The 18821-nt window shown below is 41.7% G+C and overlaps 1 protein-coding gene across 1 annotated transcript in view; it reads right to left on the bottom strand.

The window, feature by feature from the left end:
• Nucleotides 1-12392: 12392 nt before the first annotated feature.
• The window catches only part of RCHY1 (ring finger and CHY zinc finger domain containing 1), a 53516-nt gene continuing 47087 nt past the window's right edge, over nt 12393-18821 (bottom strand). The window contains exon 9 of the mRNA XM_025289895.3: nt 12393-13354. Within this exon, the coding sequence (XP_025145680.2) occupies nt 13178-13354 (177 nt within the window). The 3' untranslated portion in view covers nt 12393-13177. The remainder of the gene's footprint in view (nt 13355-18821) is intronic.

Raw genomic sequence — 18821 nt, 5'->3', positions numbered from 1 at the left:
GTGGTAGCTTGTTATTTCCGCATTCCTTACCAGGGCCTCCTATTGTAAGCTAAATCCTGCAAATGATTATCATCAAGCCTAGCCAGGGTGGGCAGTTTCAGACAGTGGTTTCCCTAACAAAACTAACAAGAAACTCAACTTGTACTACAAAACACTTTTATACATCTTTAAAATTCAGTAAGAGGTAATATTTTCAGTCTTAATCTTTGATTCTAACCCCTGAATTATAGGTAACCAAAGAAATTCTAAAGAAATAACAGAAAATATGTGTATCAGACAATATTACTTTCCTCCCCAAAAGCCATTCCATTTTCCCCTTATGAATGACATTCATTTTGTTCAGATTTGAGGAAGCAATGTGCTCCAGGAAGTTTGGACCCCACTCCAGCCCTAGAAGATTAAGCATAATTAGTCAAGTCAGTCATGCTAATCCCACTTCCTTTACCAGTGATTGCTGTGCAAGTGGGCCTATGACCCCTTCTGGTCAAAAGGGCCTGAGGGGAACTTACTAGGGACTTCTCAGAATGATTTTTCTCCATGATTGGAAAAAAAAAGGCATAAAGGAAGAACTCTCCTTCCTGTTTAGATTCAGCTGTGGGGGGACATGATGCTTAGAGCTGCGGCAGCCATTTTGTGACCATGAAATTAAAAGAATCACAGAGAAGCTGACCCAGAACCCACAACCCACACATCAACTGTGCTGCTGAATTAACAAAATTCAGAACCATTATTTCCAGATTCAGGTTATGTAAACAATAAACTCTAACTTTTAGGTGGGATTAAATATTCCATTTCATATAGCAAAAAGCATTATAATTGATAAAATATTCAAGAATGACATCAATTTGCTTCCTTTTCACTCAATATTTCAAGATTATTGAAGTTGTTATAAACGAATTCATTGAATATTATGATAAATAGAATCTTCGATTTTATTTATGTATAATTATAAATTGGATATAATTCATAATTTCTACTGATAACATTTGATAGGTATAATTAGAGTTCTTGGGTGTATGAGGCTAAATCTTTAGAAAGGTCTTCATACCCAGGTCATTTTATGATGCCTAAAGAAAGCCTTTACCATCTCATTTTCATTTTCTTATCTGACTGGCTGAATCCATTGACTGTCCAGCCAAAGAAACTGACAGCCTGGTGACACGTCCATTGTGTATGAGCCACACTCTTGGTGCTTGACTTCAGAGTGGGGCATACAGATGGCCCAAAGCATCTCAATAGGAAGAAAAGCCAAGTGGTCAAGCTGGAAGATTAGCACAGAGAACAAAGATGTTCATAAAACTCTCATGAATAGTTTAAGTGAGAAACCAGCAACAACAGCTAGTGCAGTTTACCTAAGTGCCCTAGGACATGGTGTATGTTTATATGCAGGCTTCTTCACGGTCATTTTTCATTATCTTGGATCTAGGATATCATGTACCCAGCTGTGTAATGTACCTGCCCTAATGTGCGTTTATTTTTAAATGCCATTTGTAGATGATTTCTCTCAAGCCTTCAAAGGACATAATGAAATAATGTGGTGGAAAGCACTTTGTAAGCTGTAAAGTACCACAAAAAATGTTGCTATTTTGGTTAAAACTCTAAATTTTTTTAAATTTTAAAACATTAAAGTGAGCAATGGCTTTATGAAAGCCCTCCCATGGTTCCAGAGAGGCTGCTACTAAGACACTGGGAGCATACCTAAAGGTAAATGCATGCTAATGGTTTTACTATTTTTATCTGCTAAAATTCTGTCCAAGAGACAGAAAGAGTTCAGGAATTGTACTTTCTCCTGTTTCTTAATACAAATATGTAGGGGGCACTTCCAATCCTGGACAACTGAAACAGGATAGATAAACTGTAAAATGCATGCAACACTTGACCCTTCTGTCTGCACCAAATCCAGCCCCCACACCCAATACCAAATTAAATCTTGGAGACATAGTTTTGGGTAAAATAGAAAAGAATAGCTTTATTGAGGCAAAGAGGCCACAGAGGGCTAATGCCTGCAAAACTGTGTCCCCACTTGGAGGGGTAGTGAGGAGTTTTACAGTAATGGTTCAAAGAGGGTGTAATCAGCTCAGGGACATTCTTCTGATTGGTTGGTGGTGAGGTAAGTGGGAATCAGCATCATCAACCTTCTGGTTCCAATGGGTCTGGGGTCTGCGTGCTTCTGAGGAGCATAGTAACTTTTCCCACCTGGTGGAGGTTCCAGTATCTGCGAAATAGCTCAAAAATACTATTATGTATATCCCTTGAGGGAGAACCAGGACCCTGTCCCAAGGCTGCACTACTGTTTCTTTTGATTGTTCCTCCCTTGTCTCTGTATCCCCTCCCTTCCCTAATTAGCAACTGTTTGAACCTGCTTGCTGCAACTCAGGGAAGGTCATGGAGGCCAAAATAAAGCCCATTTTCTGTAATCAAGAAATGGGAGCCAAAGAAAGGCTTTTGTGCCCAGGAGCCCCACAGGGCCCTGCTGGTACCATATTCTGATCTCTCTAGTCCCCATGACAAGCACAGGAAGCCCCAGGATCCAGCTCAACAGGTGAGCAACAAATACATGTTGAACTGAACTGAATTCATGAAAGAGTCTGTAACTCTCTACTCAAAACCTTGTCCATGGATTTGCTACTTTGTCATCATGGGGAACTTTTTAGAAATGCAGATTCTCAGGTCCCAGTTAGACCTAGGAAACAGACTCTGTACTTTCACAAGAACTCCCCTGCGAGATGTTCGGTGTCCACTTTAAAGTGTGAGAGTCCTGCTGTAGCAGATGTCATCTATGCTGCATTCTCATCCCTTCAGTCCACCCTGGAGGTGACCTGAGTCGGTTCCCATGCATGCCTTGCTACACCTTTCCCTGGTGGCTCTCTCTGACCCAGGACCCCTGCTGCCAGGCTGGCACATGCCAGGCCAGCCAGAAGTGCTAGGAACTTGATGTCTTTGTGGGAATGGTGAGTTGGTGTATGAGCATCACAGTTTTCCTGGCTTTAAATAGGGAAATTCCAAGACATATTCCACATTGTTTTTCAGAGTGTACCCAGGAGTACTAAGTTCAGTTGCCCATAGAAATAATCCATATTGGCTTTCCTATCTTCCTCTATCTCACTTCCCCACACTCTCAGCATTGCTTTCTGGACTCTTCTACCAAACAAACTGCTTTTACTCTAATCCTTATTTCAGGATGTTTTTGGAAGAATTCAAGCTAAGACAAGTTGCCTTGCACTTCTGATAGTCAATCCTTTCTAGTCTAGCCCCTATATTAGTCTATCTAGGCTGCCATAACAGAATACCATAGACTGGGTGGCTTGAACAGCAGATACTGATTTTCTCCCAGTTTTTGAATCTGCCTGCAATGCAGGATACCCCAGTTCGATTCCTGGGTCAGGAAGATCCTCTGGAGAAAGAGTAGGCTACCCACTCCAGTATTCTTGGGCTTCCCTTGTGGCTCAGCTGTTAAAGAATCCACCTGCAATGCCGGATACCTGGGTTTGATCCCTGGGTTGGGAAGATCCCCTGGAGAAGGGAAAGGCTGCCCACTCCAGTATTCTGGCCTGGAGAATTTCATGGACTGTATAGACCATGCAGTAGCAAAGAGTCAGACACAACTGAGCGATTTGTACTTCACTTTTGAAGTCTGAGTCAGGGTGCTAGTGTGGTCGGTTTCTGGTGAGGACTCTCTTCCAGTTTGCAGACTGCTGCCTTCTAGCTTATGACCTGACAAGTAAATGCCCAACAGGTCAACGAGATCACCTAGAGCAGAACAAAGAGGGAACTCCGCCACCTGGCTTTTCATTCTAGTTCTACCACTAGGCTCTCTGGGCCTCAGCTCAACTGAAGGATCAGGACATTAAACAGGTGATCACAAGGTGTTATCAGGCTGAGTCCAGGGCAAGAGAGCAGGTCCAGGAACCAGGGTCTCCAGATTCCAGGTTTAGGGTCTTCCAACACACCAAATGGCTTTCTCCTAACAATGTTGGTAGGAGGTTTAAGAGCAATAGCAAAGCCCAAGTTTAATATTAAACTAAAAGTGGAACCTCACTATTGTTCCTCAAACCTAAGTCTTTCTGATTATATCCAATTCATGACAATTCACACTAATGAAAGGAAGCACTGACATAAATAATTCAGAAACTCACTAATAATCAGCCCAGCTGTAAGACACTCCTGCCAAGGGAAGCATCCCAGGAGGCCACCCCAGCTGGGTACATGGCAGGCAGGACTCCCAGTGCACGCAGATGGTCTGTGGTGGAGCGATGGCCTGCCGCCAGCCTCAAGATCAGCTTTAGGAAAGCATTCTTTTAGTGGTGAGGACTGAGGAGACCTTGTGCCCAAGAGGCCACGAAGGCAGTTGAGGGTTTTTTCAACTGACTAATGTGTAAGTCTGTGCAAGCATCCTGCCCACTTCCTAATCAAATCCACCACTCTGTGTTCCGTGAGCTTTGTCTGCAGCCGCCTTCATTCCACATGGCCTCTCCTGGCCTTGGATATTGTTGTGGGCATCTGATGGAGCAGTGAGAGATGCCAACCCTTCTGTGAAATGCCAGATAACTACTGGGCAAATTAACTCACTTCAGTGTTCTCAGTGGAAAATGGGTAGGGTGTCACAGAATCACCTATGAAGCAACTACAAGCAACACTTACTCTCCCACTTTGATCCCTTCCCAATTATCTCTGCTGAGAGCATGATACTGTAAAAAAAAAAAAAAAAAAAAATGTTCCCAAAGTAGATCGGACTGAAAGTCACCCCCATCACTGGAGCCATACATCTTTATTCTGGGTTCTCTCACAACTTGGAGTTCAATTAAGTCTATGTCTACCTCCTCTGAGCCAGAGAGGAGCACACGTTATACCACTACTCAGAAAGCATCAGCAACCACATAAGTTTTATGTCAAAAACAGGTACATGGCATTAGCCACAGGAATGTACATAAGTCTTAGTTTAGATAGAGCACTGGATATTTTTCGACTATAAAGCAAGCTGAGTGCTGAAGAATTGATGCATTTGAACTGTGGTGTTGGAGAAGACTCTTAAGAGACCCTTGGACTGCAAGGAGATCCAACCAGTCAATCCTAAAGGAAATCAGTCCTGAATATTCATTGGAAGGACTGATGCTGAAGCTGAAACTCCAATACTTTGGCCACCTGAGGCAAAGAGCTGACTCACTGGAAAAGACCATGATTCTGGGAAAGACTGAAGGCAAGAGGAGAAGGGGACAACAGAGGATGAGATGGTTGGATGGCATCACCAACTCAACGGACATGAATTTGAGCAAGCTGTGGGAGTTGGTGATAGACAGGAAAGCCTGGCATGCTGCAGTTCATGGGGTCACAGGGTCAGACACGACTGAGTGACTGAACTGAACTGAACTGAACTGAACCAAACCAGATATTTGTGTATTCGACATGACCTTGAACCTGTACAGTAAGTCCCCTATGAACCTTCAAGTTGCTAACTTTCAAAGATGCAAAGTGCATTTGCATGTCCGATCACTTAAGCTAGTTCACATGCCTGGCATGCACTGTCTCGTGCATGCGTCCTCTACAAGTGGTTGTGCTTTTATGTACCTACAGTGCTGTATAGAGGACTTCCCTGGTGCTCAGATGGTAAAGCGTCTGCCTGCAATGCAGAGACCTGGGTTCAATCCCTGGGTTGGGAAGATCTCTTGGAGAAGGAAATGGCAACCCACTCCAGTATTCTTGCCTGGAAAATCCCATGGATGGAGGAGCCTGGTAGGCTACAGTCCATGGGGTCGCAAAGAGTTGGACACAACTGAGTGACTTCACTCACTCATTTACTCAACTCATAGAGGACAGTAGTAAAATATCTTTATTTCAAGTCCAGGATGTCTGGAAGTAAGTGCAAAAGCAGAGATGTAGCTGGTACTACTAAACTTTTCAAGCTACTGTACTGTAAGATTACCAACATTTTCTTTATTTTTGTGTTTATTTGTGTTTGTTTTTGTGTTATTTGTGTGAAGAGTATTATAAACCTATTACAGTACAGTGCTATATAGCCGATTATGTTAGTTGGTTCCTAGGCTAACTTTTTTGGACTTACAGACGTGCTCTTAGAACAGAACTCATTTGTATGTAGGGGACTTACTGTACCACACTGGTGAATGCTCCAAGGGAGGAACTGAGGAAGAGCTAGAGTACCCCAGCCAAGATGGTGTCACAAATGCCTACTCGCGGTATGATTTGATGCCAACTAATCCTGGTGGCTCAGTTGGTAAATAATCCGCCTGCAATGCAGGAGACCCAGGTTTGATCTCTGGGTGAGGAAGATGCCCTGGAGAAGGAAATGGCTACCCACTCCAGTGTTCTTGCCTGGAAAATCTCATAGACAGAGGAGCCTGGCGGGCTACAGTTCATTGGGTGGCAGAGTCAGACGTGACTTAGTGACTAAACCACCAACCACCAATTCAGACTTTAGAAATATATCATTGTTTGACAGCTGTGTGATGATATGTTGGAGCCATAGAACAGATCGTATCTGCATCTGACACCACATGTGCCGCACATCACATGCTCTCAGTGCACTTTTTACTCCAGGCATTCCTGATGTGAACAACTGTGCTCAGATGCGATCTAACTACATGCAGGTGCAGCTGTCCCAAATACACTGCCCATTTCCTGCCCCCAGGCTTCTCTGCTACTCTCAGCCCACGTAAGATTCAGCAGACCAGCCAGCCCTCCTGATCCCACAGGCATCTGGAAGTGGGAAGGAGTTAACATCAGAAAGCAATTCTTGGCCAGCTGGGAACGAAAAGGAGTAAATAAATTCTCCCCTTGTCTGTTCCTCAGGGAGATAACCCCAGGGTACATTTCACACATTTCCTCAAAGGATCTTGGAAGGATCAAGCCTACACCAATAGCTGTTACCAAAACTAGCCCCAGAATGTAAAGAGATCAAACCAGCAAGCTCTGGGAGTTGGTAATGGACAGGGAAGCCTGGCATGCTGCAGTCCATAGGGTCACGAAGAGTCAGACATGACTGAGCAACTTAACTGAATTGAACTGGAAGATTTAAAGGGAGAGAAATCTTACAGTCTGTGCTGAAATTCAGGTATAAGATTTAACTGTAAGGGCAGCAGAGCTACAGAGGAAACTGAATGCACAGTCTCAACAGTCTCCTATGTCGAAATCAGGGCCTGATGTGAAGAGAGGCGGACCTTGAGACATAGAAGAGACTCAGCATGGAGACACGGCAGGGCTTGGGGGCAGAAGAACCCATGTGCCCTTCTCTGTTCCCAGGACATGCATAACTAGCTTGGGAACACTATGACTTTGGCCATAAATCCAGTGGAAGCTCCTTTCATTGTAGCTTGAATTATATTTTGTAAGTATGCAATTATCTTCATCATATCCAAAAAATTACCCTTAGACTTCTTTATATATATATATAATCTCTATATTTTAATTTTTGAGAAGTTTAATATAAAAAAGAGGGGGAGAGCTGGCAAAGGAAGTAACGTAGGAAATTAGAAAGAGCAAAAGCTTTAAAACCACATAAATGAAGGTTCAAACACCAGCCATGCTACTTACTGTTAGCCTTGAGGATATCAGTTTCTTCATCTGTAAAATGGGGGAAATCTTGTTGTCAGATGTTGGAATGTTAATCAATATAAAGTATGTAAAACTCCTAGCTCATAGAAAGCATTCAATACAAGCTACCTGTATCCATTTTTTCACTATTTAAACAATTGAGCCACCTCTTTCAACAGTATATGAGCACTGGCAATTATCAATATTGTATATTTAGTATAAACCAGAAAAATTATTCAATTTACTGGTCTAGATGGAAATTTCCTTACTTTGAGGAAAAAATAAGCCAATTTCTCATAGTAATACTATAGCAATTCCTACCTAATTAATTTACGTATAATATGTGAAGCAGTTAAACTCATTCTTTAACCACAAAGCTTGCAAGAGAGATGATATTAACTGCGGTTCAGCTTAACTTTTGTGGCACTCAACTGTCAAAGAATTTGGACTGTTAATAGTTTTTAATAATTACTGTTGAAGCTTCAGAGCTCCAAAATTGGCAAGAGTGCCATATTTCTCTCGTTTCTGAGCCATAGTATAACATGGAGCAGACATTTGGCTATTGTCCAGAGAATCTGATCCTGTAGTCAGAAAATAGGTCAAAACATCCACTTCTGTAGCTAAACCTATGGCAGCAGACTTTGAATTGGACACTCTGTCCTGAATTTTTCTGGGGAATAATCATGCCCAGGAACATGGCTGAGAAGAAGGCTTAGAGTAGCCAGACCAGACCGTAACAGATGGTTGTATAATACAGTTCAGAAACCTTTCACAGGACAGAGATCCACAGGGGGATTGAATCAGTGTTCTCTGGTTTAAAGGCTCCCTTCAGAGAAACCATTTGTAGAGCATAGCTATAGGGGTAATCCCCACTGAGAAAAGTCCTTCCAGAGGGAATGTGCAATGAAACTGCCAAGTCTCATCACTTACATGAATGAATTTTGAGTATTTAAAAATTAGGTGAATATTTTCTCCACCTAAGAAAGACAGACCAAAGCACAAGTTATTTTAAAAATCAATACTGGTAGGTTAGAAAAGGATCACTGGGAATACAAAAATACAAACTCTTTGTCTTTTTGGAAAGAAAATGCAGTGCCATTCATTCTTTCTTTTATTCATACATGTTTATGGAAAGTGAATTATGCACCAGCATTAGGAAGGTACCGACAAGCAAAACATATCCTTGCCTTCCTGCACGCTATCTAAAGACAAACTGATAAAATGTCATAAAACCACCTTCATATATAAACATAATGTAAGAATACTGGGAAAATAGAGAGAAAAGTGCTATGGAGTCTGATTGAGTTTTATACATAAAAGATGGAAACAATAAACAGAATCTGTATTGACCAAACCCAAAAGAATTTCTCAGAACACCTGTGTTGGGAACATCCTTAAATAAAATAGTTAACTATATTGCTTTACTAGGTTAAGAGCTGTGACATGATTATGGAGCAATAAAAGCATTCTTTAAAATATTTTGAGAGGCAGGACAGTGAAGAAAGTTACCCATGTATGGTAGAGGAGCAGGAAAAAAGTAGAGAGGCAGTCATTTCTGTAGCAGTCATATTATTTAATTTGCTTATTTTGACTCATTGTTCAGACTAGAGGAGAATATTTGAGCAAAGCCCAACAAATCAGATTCCTACTTAGCTAATTTTAAATGGGGACCCAGCAACTCCAATCAAGGGTTTTCCATTGCCTGCTGGGAGGAAGAAAAAGCCAGTCAACATAGAAAAAAAGACATCAAAGCAGAAAAAGAAACTGAGTTGCCAGAGTAGGCAAGAGAGAAAGAGTGGCCTCCTTTGTCCCTGGTAGGTTTCAGAGCCCTGGTGTGTCAGTCCCCTCTAAGACCCAGCTATACTATCTGCTTGCATTGTAGGAAACAGTCTTGCATCCATTCCATAATTACCCTTTTGGCAACTCAGGGTGAGTGATTTGTCGTAAATAATAATCAACTACAACACATCCTTCCAGCAAGACTGATTTGTTCTGTAAATCCCAAAATGCCATTGGCATTTTTAAGAAATGCAGTGTATTCTCTCTTTTCAGTGTCCCACCCCCGCCCAAGCTCGCCCCACCTCCAACTCAAGTCCCTTTCACTCAGTTTTCTCTAGTCTCTACTGAGTAGCCTCAATAACTCTTAGATGAACTCCTAGGAAAAGATTGAGGCTGGAAGCAAGGTTTTGAGTCTTATTTCACAGCACAGCATCTCCCAGATGCACCACAGTGTAAAGTCTCTGAAATCCAGTATGCACTTTATACTTACAGCACATCATAATTCAGACTTACCACATTTCAAGTGCTCAGTCATGACACTTGGCTGTTGGCTACTGAATTGGCCAGTCAGTGCAATTTTACAGGTTGAATCCAGGCTCTGCCACTTCCTTACTGTGGGATGCTAAATTGATTATTTAACCTCTCCAGGTCTCATAAAGCTGTCTTGTGTATTAAATGATATATTACCTGCAAATCCTTTAGCATGGTCTGAAGCATAGAAAGCTCTCAATAAACTTTAACCACTAATTTTATCATAAAATACAAGGATGAACAGAAGGGAGAGTCAGAGAAAACTCATAATTTGGTAGACCACAATAAAATAATTTAGAATAAGTAAAAAATGAATAAAAACCATGTGTAACAGAATTTCTGTGTGTTTTGTAGTACTTAAAAGCTAGTTTGAGATTCAGATCCTGTTTTGCTATTTGAAATTGGGAAATTCATTTAACCTCTTGATATTTCAGTGTTTTCATCTGTAAGATGGGAATAGTACCGCATATGACTGTGGTGAGAGACAATGAGTTAGTAGATGTAAAGCACCTAGAATGAAATTCAAAAGTAAAAACAAGCAGTAGCTGTAATTATCATCATCACTTTTTTTTTTTTTTTTTTTTTACATTTTGTCCATGCCCATGGCGTGTGCGATCAAACTTGCACCCCCTATGATGGAAGCATGAAGTTTTCACCACTGGACCACCAGGAAAGTCTCGATCAGTATCATTACTGCTGTTGTTATTCTACCATCCCAGATGGTGAATGGCAAGTGTAATCTCTGAGTCTCAGGTCCTCAGCTTTAATTAAGTATGTGCTGCCTTTGGAGCTTCCCCAGTTGTGCTAGTGGTAATGAATCCACCTGCCAATGCAGGAGACTGAAAGAGACCCGGGGTTCAATCCCTGGGTTGGGAAGATCTCCTGGAGGAGGGCATGGCAAGCCACTCTAGTATTCTTGCCTGGAGAATTTCATGGAGAGAGGAACCTGATGGACAACAGTCCATAGGGTCACACAGAGTCAGATACAACTGAAGCGACTTATCATGCAGCACACGCACATGCTGACTTTCAGTTGACCTAAAATCAAACAATCCATTGTGCTTATAAATATGAATTTTCTGTATTCAGTATATAAAACCACATAAGGGCAAAAGTACAATTACAGAACCCTAGTTAGAAACATCCAATTCACAAACATCACAATCCCATTCACAATTATAAGTGCCAAGAAATAAAACTATGATGTTGGAGACTAGGCATATAAAATGAACCACAACCAAATATTGTCTATTGGCCCTGTACACTCTGCATTCCCTTCTCTGTTCTCCATTGAATCACAAAGGCTGAAAGACTGGGAACTAAATGTCACATACTCAGTTGCCAGCAGGGTACTGGCTATAGTTTAGTCTACAACACTCAAGCAAGCCAGAGAAGGCAGAACGGGGACAGAATTACTCTTCTTCCTCTTCTAGCTTTAGCAGATATGGTGGGCATCATAAACAGGGGGTTTAATAAATAGTTTCCATGTTTCCTAGAAATTCACCCCGTTAGGCCTACAGAGAAGCTCTGAGACCAGCAGTAGTTTCCTATCAGTTCCTGACCACTGGGAAGCATCAGAATCTCTTTGGCCCTTTGGATGGACCATACCTGTGATTGCCCTCTTGACTTTGGTGTCTCCATTCCTCTCATCAATTTCTGTAGGCAGCTTATTCCCCATATTAAATATTGCTCTGTTTGAAATATCTAGAATGATTTCTTTTCCCACCTGAACCCTAACTGATATTGCTTCATTTCTCTGAAAATTAATGTGGACTCCCAGATCTAGCTGATGTCTCTAAGAGATGCAGGCAACAGAATGTCAGGAATTAACTTTGAAAGTGGAAGTGAAAGTCTCTCAGTCTTGTCCGACTCTTTGCAACCCCATGGACTATACATTCCATGGAATTCTCCAGGCCAGAATACTGAAGTGGGTAGCCTTTCCCTTCCCCAGGGGATCTTACTAACCCAGGGATCAAACCCAGGTCTCTGGCATTGCAGACGGATTCTTTACCAGCTGAGCTACAAAGGAAGCCCAAGAGTACTAGAGTGGGTAGCCTATCCCTTCTCCAGAAGATCTTCCCAACCCAGGAATCAAACCAGGGTCTCCTGCATTGCAGGCAGATTCTTTACCAACTGAGCTATCAGGGAATCTAATTCATTGGCAAAATTTGATTTTAACAACAGAAACAATAATAATGAACATAACAGTCATTGCCATTTCTAAATGACAAAGTAAATAACTTTTTACTGTAAAAGAGATCTCTTTTTTTATGATGCTCTCCTTAACTCGAGTCAACCTAAATCCATCTGCTACAAACTGAATGTTGTGTCCCCCAAAAATTTATGTACTGAAGCCCTAATCCACAATGTGATGGTATGTGGAAATGAGGCCTTTGGGAGATAATTAGGTTTAGATGAGGTCATGAGATTAGAGTCCCCACGATAGGATTAGTGTCCTTATAAGAAGAAGAAGAGACCATTGTCCTCTCTCCTTCCCCAAAGAAGGCAGTTATCTGCAAACCAGAAGGAGGGCTCTAATCAGACACTAAATTTGCCAGCACCTTGATCTTGGATTTCCCAGCCTCCAAGATGTGAGAAGTAAATATGTGTTATATATGCTACCTAGTCTATATTGTTTTGTTATAGCTGCTGCTCACACCAAGACACCAAAGCCCATGCTCTTAACCATGAGGTTGTATCTACCACACTGCACCGTAACTGAGAATCACTGTCACCCATCGGGGAGACAGCCTCAGGCCACATTGATACCTGTGGTCAGAGTCCAGCATCAGTGCCATCTTCATGTAGAGACAACATAACCCATATCTATGTGCTTAAATGTTTGCTTTCTTGACCACAGGAATCATTAACCATGAGTTAGGACCGTTATTCCGATTTCTGGGAACTGGGAAGTTAATACTAAAAGAATCTACAAGCTCAAAATAAGACTGCATCTCAGACGGACCCACTTGAATGTAGATTGAAACAAATAGGCGGTAAGTGTGAATCCCAGTAGTCATTTTGAAAACCATACAGCACAAGTAGATTTTGTTTCCATCTAATTTAGCGAATATTACCTAAAAATACCCCCAAGATGCTCACTTACCCAGGAAAAAGTCCAGGGGCGGGGCCCCTCTCTAGAAAACTGGGTTCAACAGAGATATGGTCAAAGCCTCCTGTCTTTCTGGGCTCTGTCTGCTAATGAGACACAAAGCAGATGGATAAAGCAGCTGGGATTAGCACAGAGTGTTCTTGGAGGCTTCAGGCTCCATGTTTCCACAGCAACATCATACCTGGAGGAAAGCAGCCTTGTGACAAAGCCCTACACATTTGTCTCCATAAAGACAAGATCAAGGCAACTTGGCCATGACTCCTCCCTGTTCTTCCTCAGTAGTGACCACAGTAACTGGTAGTGACCATCCTCACACAACACATGGACAAGAGTCCACCTTGAAACTTCTTTGATGGTCGTTTTGGTCAGGCTCCCCAGATGTAGACCCTGAGAAGAGGATTTGTATGATTTATTAAAGAAGTGCTCCTAAGGGAAACCAGGAAGGAAGCGGGGAGGGGAGGGGAAAGGGAAGGAGACCCAAGCAGCAACGTCCTCCTGGGCACAATCCTGCAGAGAGTAGCTTCAGCCTGCTCCCAGAGAGGAAGTCAGAGTATCAGATTTCACCACAGAATTGTCTGCTCCCAAATGTCATTAGTTAAATGTCACCCCAGGAGACATAATTCCCATGTACTCTCTGCTTTATACCTTTTAGGAAAACCGGGCTCTGGGAGCCAGCGAGTCCAGAGAAAGGCTATGAATACTGTCTTTGGAAAGCATAGGAAACCCAGGTGGCACACAAAAACAGTAAAATGGTACCCCAGGGGGTTGAGCAGAGTACGACCAATATCCTCTGCACTGGAGAAGACAAGTAAACTGTGGAGAGACAGATACAGAAGAAAAGGTGAGGCTGACCATACTTGCTTTCTCATACATCTCAGACAGTGTTTGCCTAGAGTTTTCTACACTGGGATTTAACACCAAGGTCAACTGGCAGCTACTGATTACAAACACTGTGCTTTTCACAGGAGTAGGAATTATGAAAATATCAAATAACAGGATTTATTATCCCATACAATAAACTGAGTTTTATGCTGCCCAGTGAGGGTCCATGTTTTGGTACAAGCAGCAGGAATTTAGGAGTCACATAATTTTTTTGCATGGTCTCTTGACACTTGATGCTTCACGTCACTTGACAGGGATGTTAGACAGAGGATTCAAGTATTGGAAAAGATACTAGAAAAGGATGACTCCTCAACTCTGACATTCAGGACTTCAAAGCCTGAATTTGATCCTGCTCTCTCTCACTTTCTGTGTGACCTTAAATCTATTAACATCTTTCAATATCAGCCCACTTTTCTGTAAAATGTAAATGTTAGACTCCACTTCGGGGAGAATGGAGTAGACAGCATTTTCTCTATTCTTTCCAGTCAGTATAACTAAAAATCTGGATGTTAGATATAAAATGAACATTTTATAAAATGACTGAAATGTGGAGAGAAGGTAGACCAGCTAGGGGGCCTCATGACCTAAAAAATGACACTGTGGTGAATTTCATGGGTTTTCTTTTTGCCTTATATACCCTAGATTTGGAGTTGAAGAAAAGAGCAACCTGAAAACACAAATGAGAACAGACAAATATGTAAATAAAAATAAAACAAAAGCTTGCTCTTTCTACCAAAGGACCAGGAAAGAGGCAATCAAACAAGAGAGAAAACTTTTAGACAATGACATTCTATTTCAGCCAAATGCAACAGAAAATACCGTGGCCCCACCACCATCCATGCTAGCAGATGTAAGCAGATGTAAAGTGGGAAGTCTAGACCTCCATCCTCACACGGTTGTAATGAGGCATCCCAACACCACCACCAGGGGTAGAAAGCCAACTAGAGAGCCAGGCAATAACAAGCCCTCTCCCACACTGTGCCAGTGAGTGAGTCAGACCTTCCAGATCCACCTGGCAGTAACAAGGTATCCCCATCTTCCCCATAGGGACTGGTATCAGCAGTATCGCCTAGTGGAGAGTCAAAACTTTCCTCATAACCCACTAATAACATAGACACCCCACCATTGTGTCAGTGGAGACCACGTCGGGTGATAAAACTCCCACTACCATCCAGCAGTAAAGAGAAGCTTCCTCTGCACCTTGGGTCTCAATGGAGACCAGATGGAGAACTGGACTCCCAACTCCAATGAGAAGCAATAGGCTGGCATCCACAGCACAGTGTCAAAAAGACTATCTAGACCAGAAGGCTTGAAAAAGATCCTAAGTCACATGACATAACACAAAAATGTCTTGTTACAATTGAAAATTGCTCATGATGTCAAGACCCAAAAAGACCTCAAAATGAATGAAAAACATCAATCAGCAGATGCCAAAAATAGGATGACAGAGACGTTGGATTCTAAAACAACCATTGTAAAAATGCTTCATCAAAGAGTTATTAACACAATTAAAACAAATGCAAAAATAAGCCTTGGCAAAAATATAGAAAATAAAAAAGTGACAATTTTAGAATTATAAAATACAAAAACCAAAATAAAAAGTCATTGAATGGTTCATAGCAGAATGGAGGGAACAGAGAAAGAAGAAATCACAACTCATCCACTATTAGAGAAACAATTTAAATAGCCCTATAACTATTAAGGAAATTGAATTCACAATTTCAAAACTTAAAAAAAAGAAATATCACTACTTTGGGAAATAGTTTGGTGGTTCCTAATAAAACTAAACACACTCTTACCACAGGATTCAACAATCACACTCCTTGGTACTTATCCAAAGGAACTGATAACTTACATCCGCACAAAAATCTCTACACAGATGAATGTGACAGCTTTATTCACAATTGCCAAAACCTGGAAGATATCAAGATATCCATCAAAACCTGAATGATACATTTAGACAATGGAACATTTTTCAGTGCTAAAAAGGAAATTAGCTATAAGCCATGAAAAGACATGGAGGAAATTTAAATACATATTACTAAGTGAAATAACCCAGCCTGAAAATTCTACATACTAATATGAGTTCAACTATATGACATCTTGGAAAAAGTAAAAACTATGGAGATAGTAAAAACATCAGGGATTGCCAGGAGTTAAGGAGGAGGAAAGGATGAAGAGGTGAATCATATAAATTTTTAGCGCAATGATAACTATAGTTTTGGGTATATGTCATTATAAATTTGTCCAGACCCACAGAGTGTACAACACATGAGTGAACCCTAATGTGAACTATGGGCTCTGAGTGATAATGATGTGTCAATGTAACTTTGTCAGTTATAACATATGTACTACTTTGGTGAAGATTGTTATAATGGGGGAGGCTATACATGTACAGGGCAGGGGGTATATGGGACTCTGTTGCCAAATTCAGACTTAAATTGAAGAAAGTAGGGAAAACCACTAGACCATTCAGGTATGACCTAAATCAAATCCCTTATGATTATACAGTGGAAGTGAGAAATAGATTTAAGGGACTAGATTTGATGGACAGAGTGCCTGATGAACTATGGACGGAGGTTCATGACATTGTACAAGACACGGGGATCAAGACCATCGCCAAGAAAAAGAAATGCAAAAAAGCAAAATGGCTGTCTGAGGAGGCCTTACAAATAGCTGTGAAAAGAAGAGAAGCGAAAAGCAAAGGAGGAAGGTAAAGAATACCCATTTGAATGCAGAGTTCCAAAGAATAGCAAGGAGAGATAAGAAAGCCTTATTCAGTGATCAGTGCAAAGAAATAGAAGAAAACAATAGAATGGGAAACACTAGAGATCTCTTTAAGAAAATTAGAGATACCAAGGGAACATTTCATGCAAAGATGGGCTCAATAAAGGACAGAAATGGTAGGGACCTAACAGAAGCAGAAGATATTAAGAAGAGGTGGCAAGAAAACACAGAAGAACTGTACAAAAAAGATCTTCATGACCCAGATCATCAAGAGAGTATGATCACTCACCTACAGCCAGACATTCTGGAATGTTAAGTCAAAGGGGCCTTAGGAAGCATCACTATGAACAAAGCTAGTGGAGGTGATGGAATTCCAGTTGAGCTATTTCAAATCCTGAAAGATGATGCTGTGAAAGTGCTGCACTCAATATGCCAGCAAATTTGGAAAACTCAGCAGTGGCCACAGGACTGGAAAAGGTCAGTTTTCATTCCAATCCCAAAGAAAGGCAAGGCCAAAGAATGCTCAAACTACCACACAATTGCACTCATCTCACATGCTAGTAAAGTAATGCTCAAAATTCTCCAAGCCAGGCTTCAGCAATATGTGAACCGTGAACTTTCAGATGTTCAAGTTGGTTTTAGAAAAGGCAGAGGAACCAGAGACCAAATTGCCAACATCCACTGGATCATCAAAAAGCAAGCGAGTTCCAGAAAAAAAATCTGTCTCTGCTTTATTGACTATGCCAAAGCCTTTGACTGTGCAGACCACAATAAACTGTGGAAAACTCTGAAAGAGATGGGAATACCAGACCACCTGACCTGCCTCTTGAGAAACCTATATGCAGGTCAGGAAGTAACAGTTAGAACTGGACATGGAACAACAGACTGGTTCCAAATAGGAAGAGGAGTACGTCAAGGCTGTATATTGTCACCCTGCTTATTTAACTTATATGCAGAGTACATCATGAGAAATGCTGGGCTGGAAGAAGCACAAGCTGGAATCAAGATTACTTGGAGAAATATCAATAACCTCAGATCTGCAGATGACACCACCCTTATGGCAGAAAGTGAAGAGGAACTAAAAAGCCTCTTGATGAGAGTGAAAGAGGAGAGTGAAAAAGTTGGCTTAAAGTTCAACATTCAGAAAACTAAGATCATGGCATCTGGTCCCATCACTTCATGGGAAATAGATGGGGAAACAGTGGAAACAGTGTCAGACTTTATTTTGGGGGGCTCCAAAATCACTGCATATGGTGATTGCAGCCATGAAATTAAAAGACGTTACTCCTTGGAAGGAAAGTTATGACCAACCTAGATAGCATATTCAAAAGCAGAGATATTACTTTGCCAACAAAGGTCCATCTAGTCAAGGCTATGGTTTTTCCAGTGGTCATGTATGGATGTGAGAGTTGGACTGTGAAGAAAGCTGAGGGCCAAAGAATTGATGCTTTTGAAGTGTGGTGTTGGAGAAGACTCTTGAGAGTCCTTTGGACTGCAAGGAGATCCAACCAGTCCATCCTAAAGGAGATCAATCCTGGATATTCATTGGAAGGACTGATGCTAAAACTGAAACTCCAATACTTTGGCCACCTCATGAGAAGAGTTGACACATTGGAAAAGACCCTGATGCTTGTAGGGATTGGGGGCAGGAGGAGAAGGGGATGACGGAGGATGAGATGGCTGGATGGCATCACCAACTCAATGGACGTGAGTTTGAGTGAACTCCGGGAGTTGGTGATGGACAAGGAGGCCTGGCGTGCTGCAATTCATGGGGTCGCAAAGAGTCAGACATGACTGAGCGACTGAACTGAACTGAACATGGAAGAAAGATTTATGTGTGTGTGTGGTTGTGTGTGGGGGGGTGTGTATGGAAGTGTGTTAGTTGCTCAGTCGTGTCCAACTCTTTGCTACCCCATGGACTGAGCCCGCCAGGCTCCTCTGTCCGTGGAATTCTCCAGGCAAGATTACTGGTGTGGGTAGCCATTCCCTTTTCCAGAGGATTTTTCTGACCCCAGTTCAGACGTCAATTCAATTTTTCTGACCCCAGTTCAGTCCCGTCACAGTTCATGACAGGGCAAAACTCCAGTCTCCCACATTGCAGGCAGATTCCTTACCATCTGAGCCACCAGGGAAGCCCATATACAACATGTTTAGGTAGATTTTACTCCAGGTATACAGGTTGGTTCAATACTCAAAAATCAATCAGTGCAGACCAACAGATTAACAGGTTAAGAGGAAAAATCAT

Source organism: Bubalus bubalis, chromosome 7 (genome assembly GCF_019923935.1).
Source record: "Bubalus bubalis isolate 160015118507 breed Murrah chromosome 7, NDDB_SH_1, whole genome shotgun sequence".
Classification (NCBI taxonomy): Eukaryota; Metazoa; Chordata; class Mammalia; order Artiodactyla; family Bovidae; genus Bubalus; species Bubalus bubalis.
This window is presented reverse-complemented; position numbering and strand designations above follow the sequence as displayed.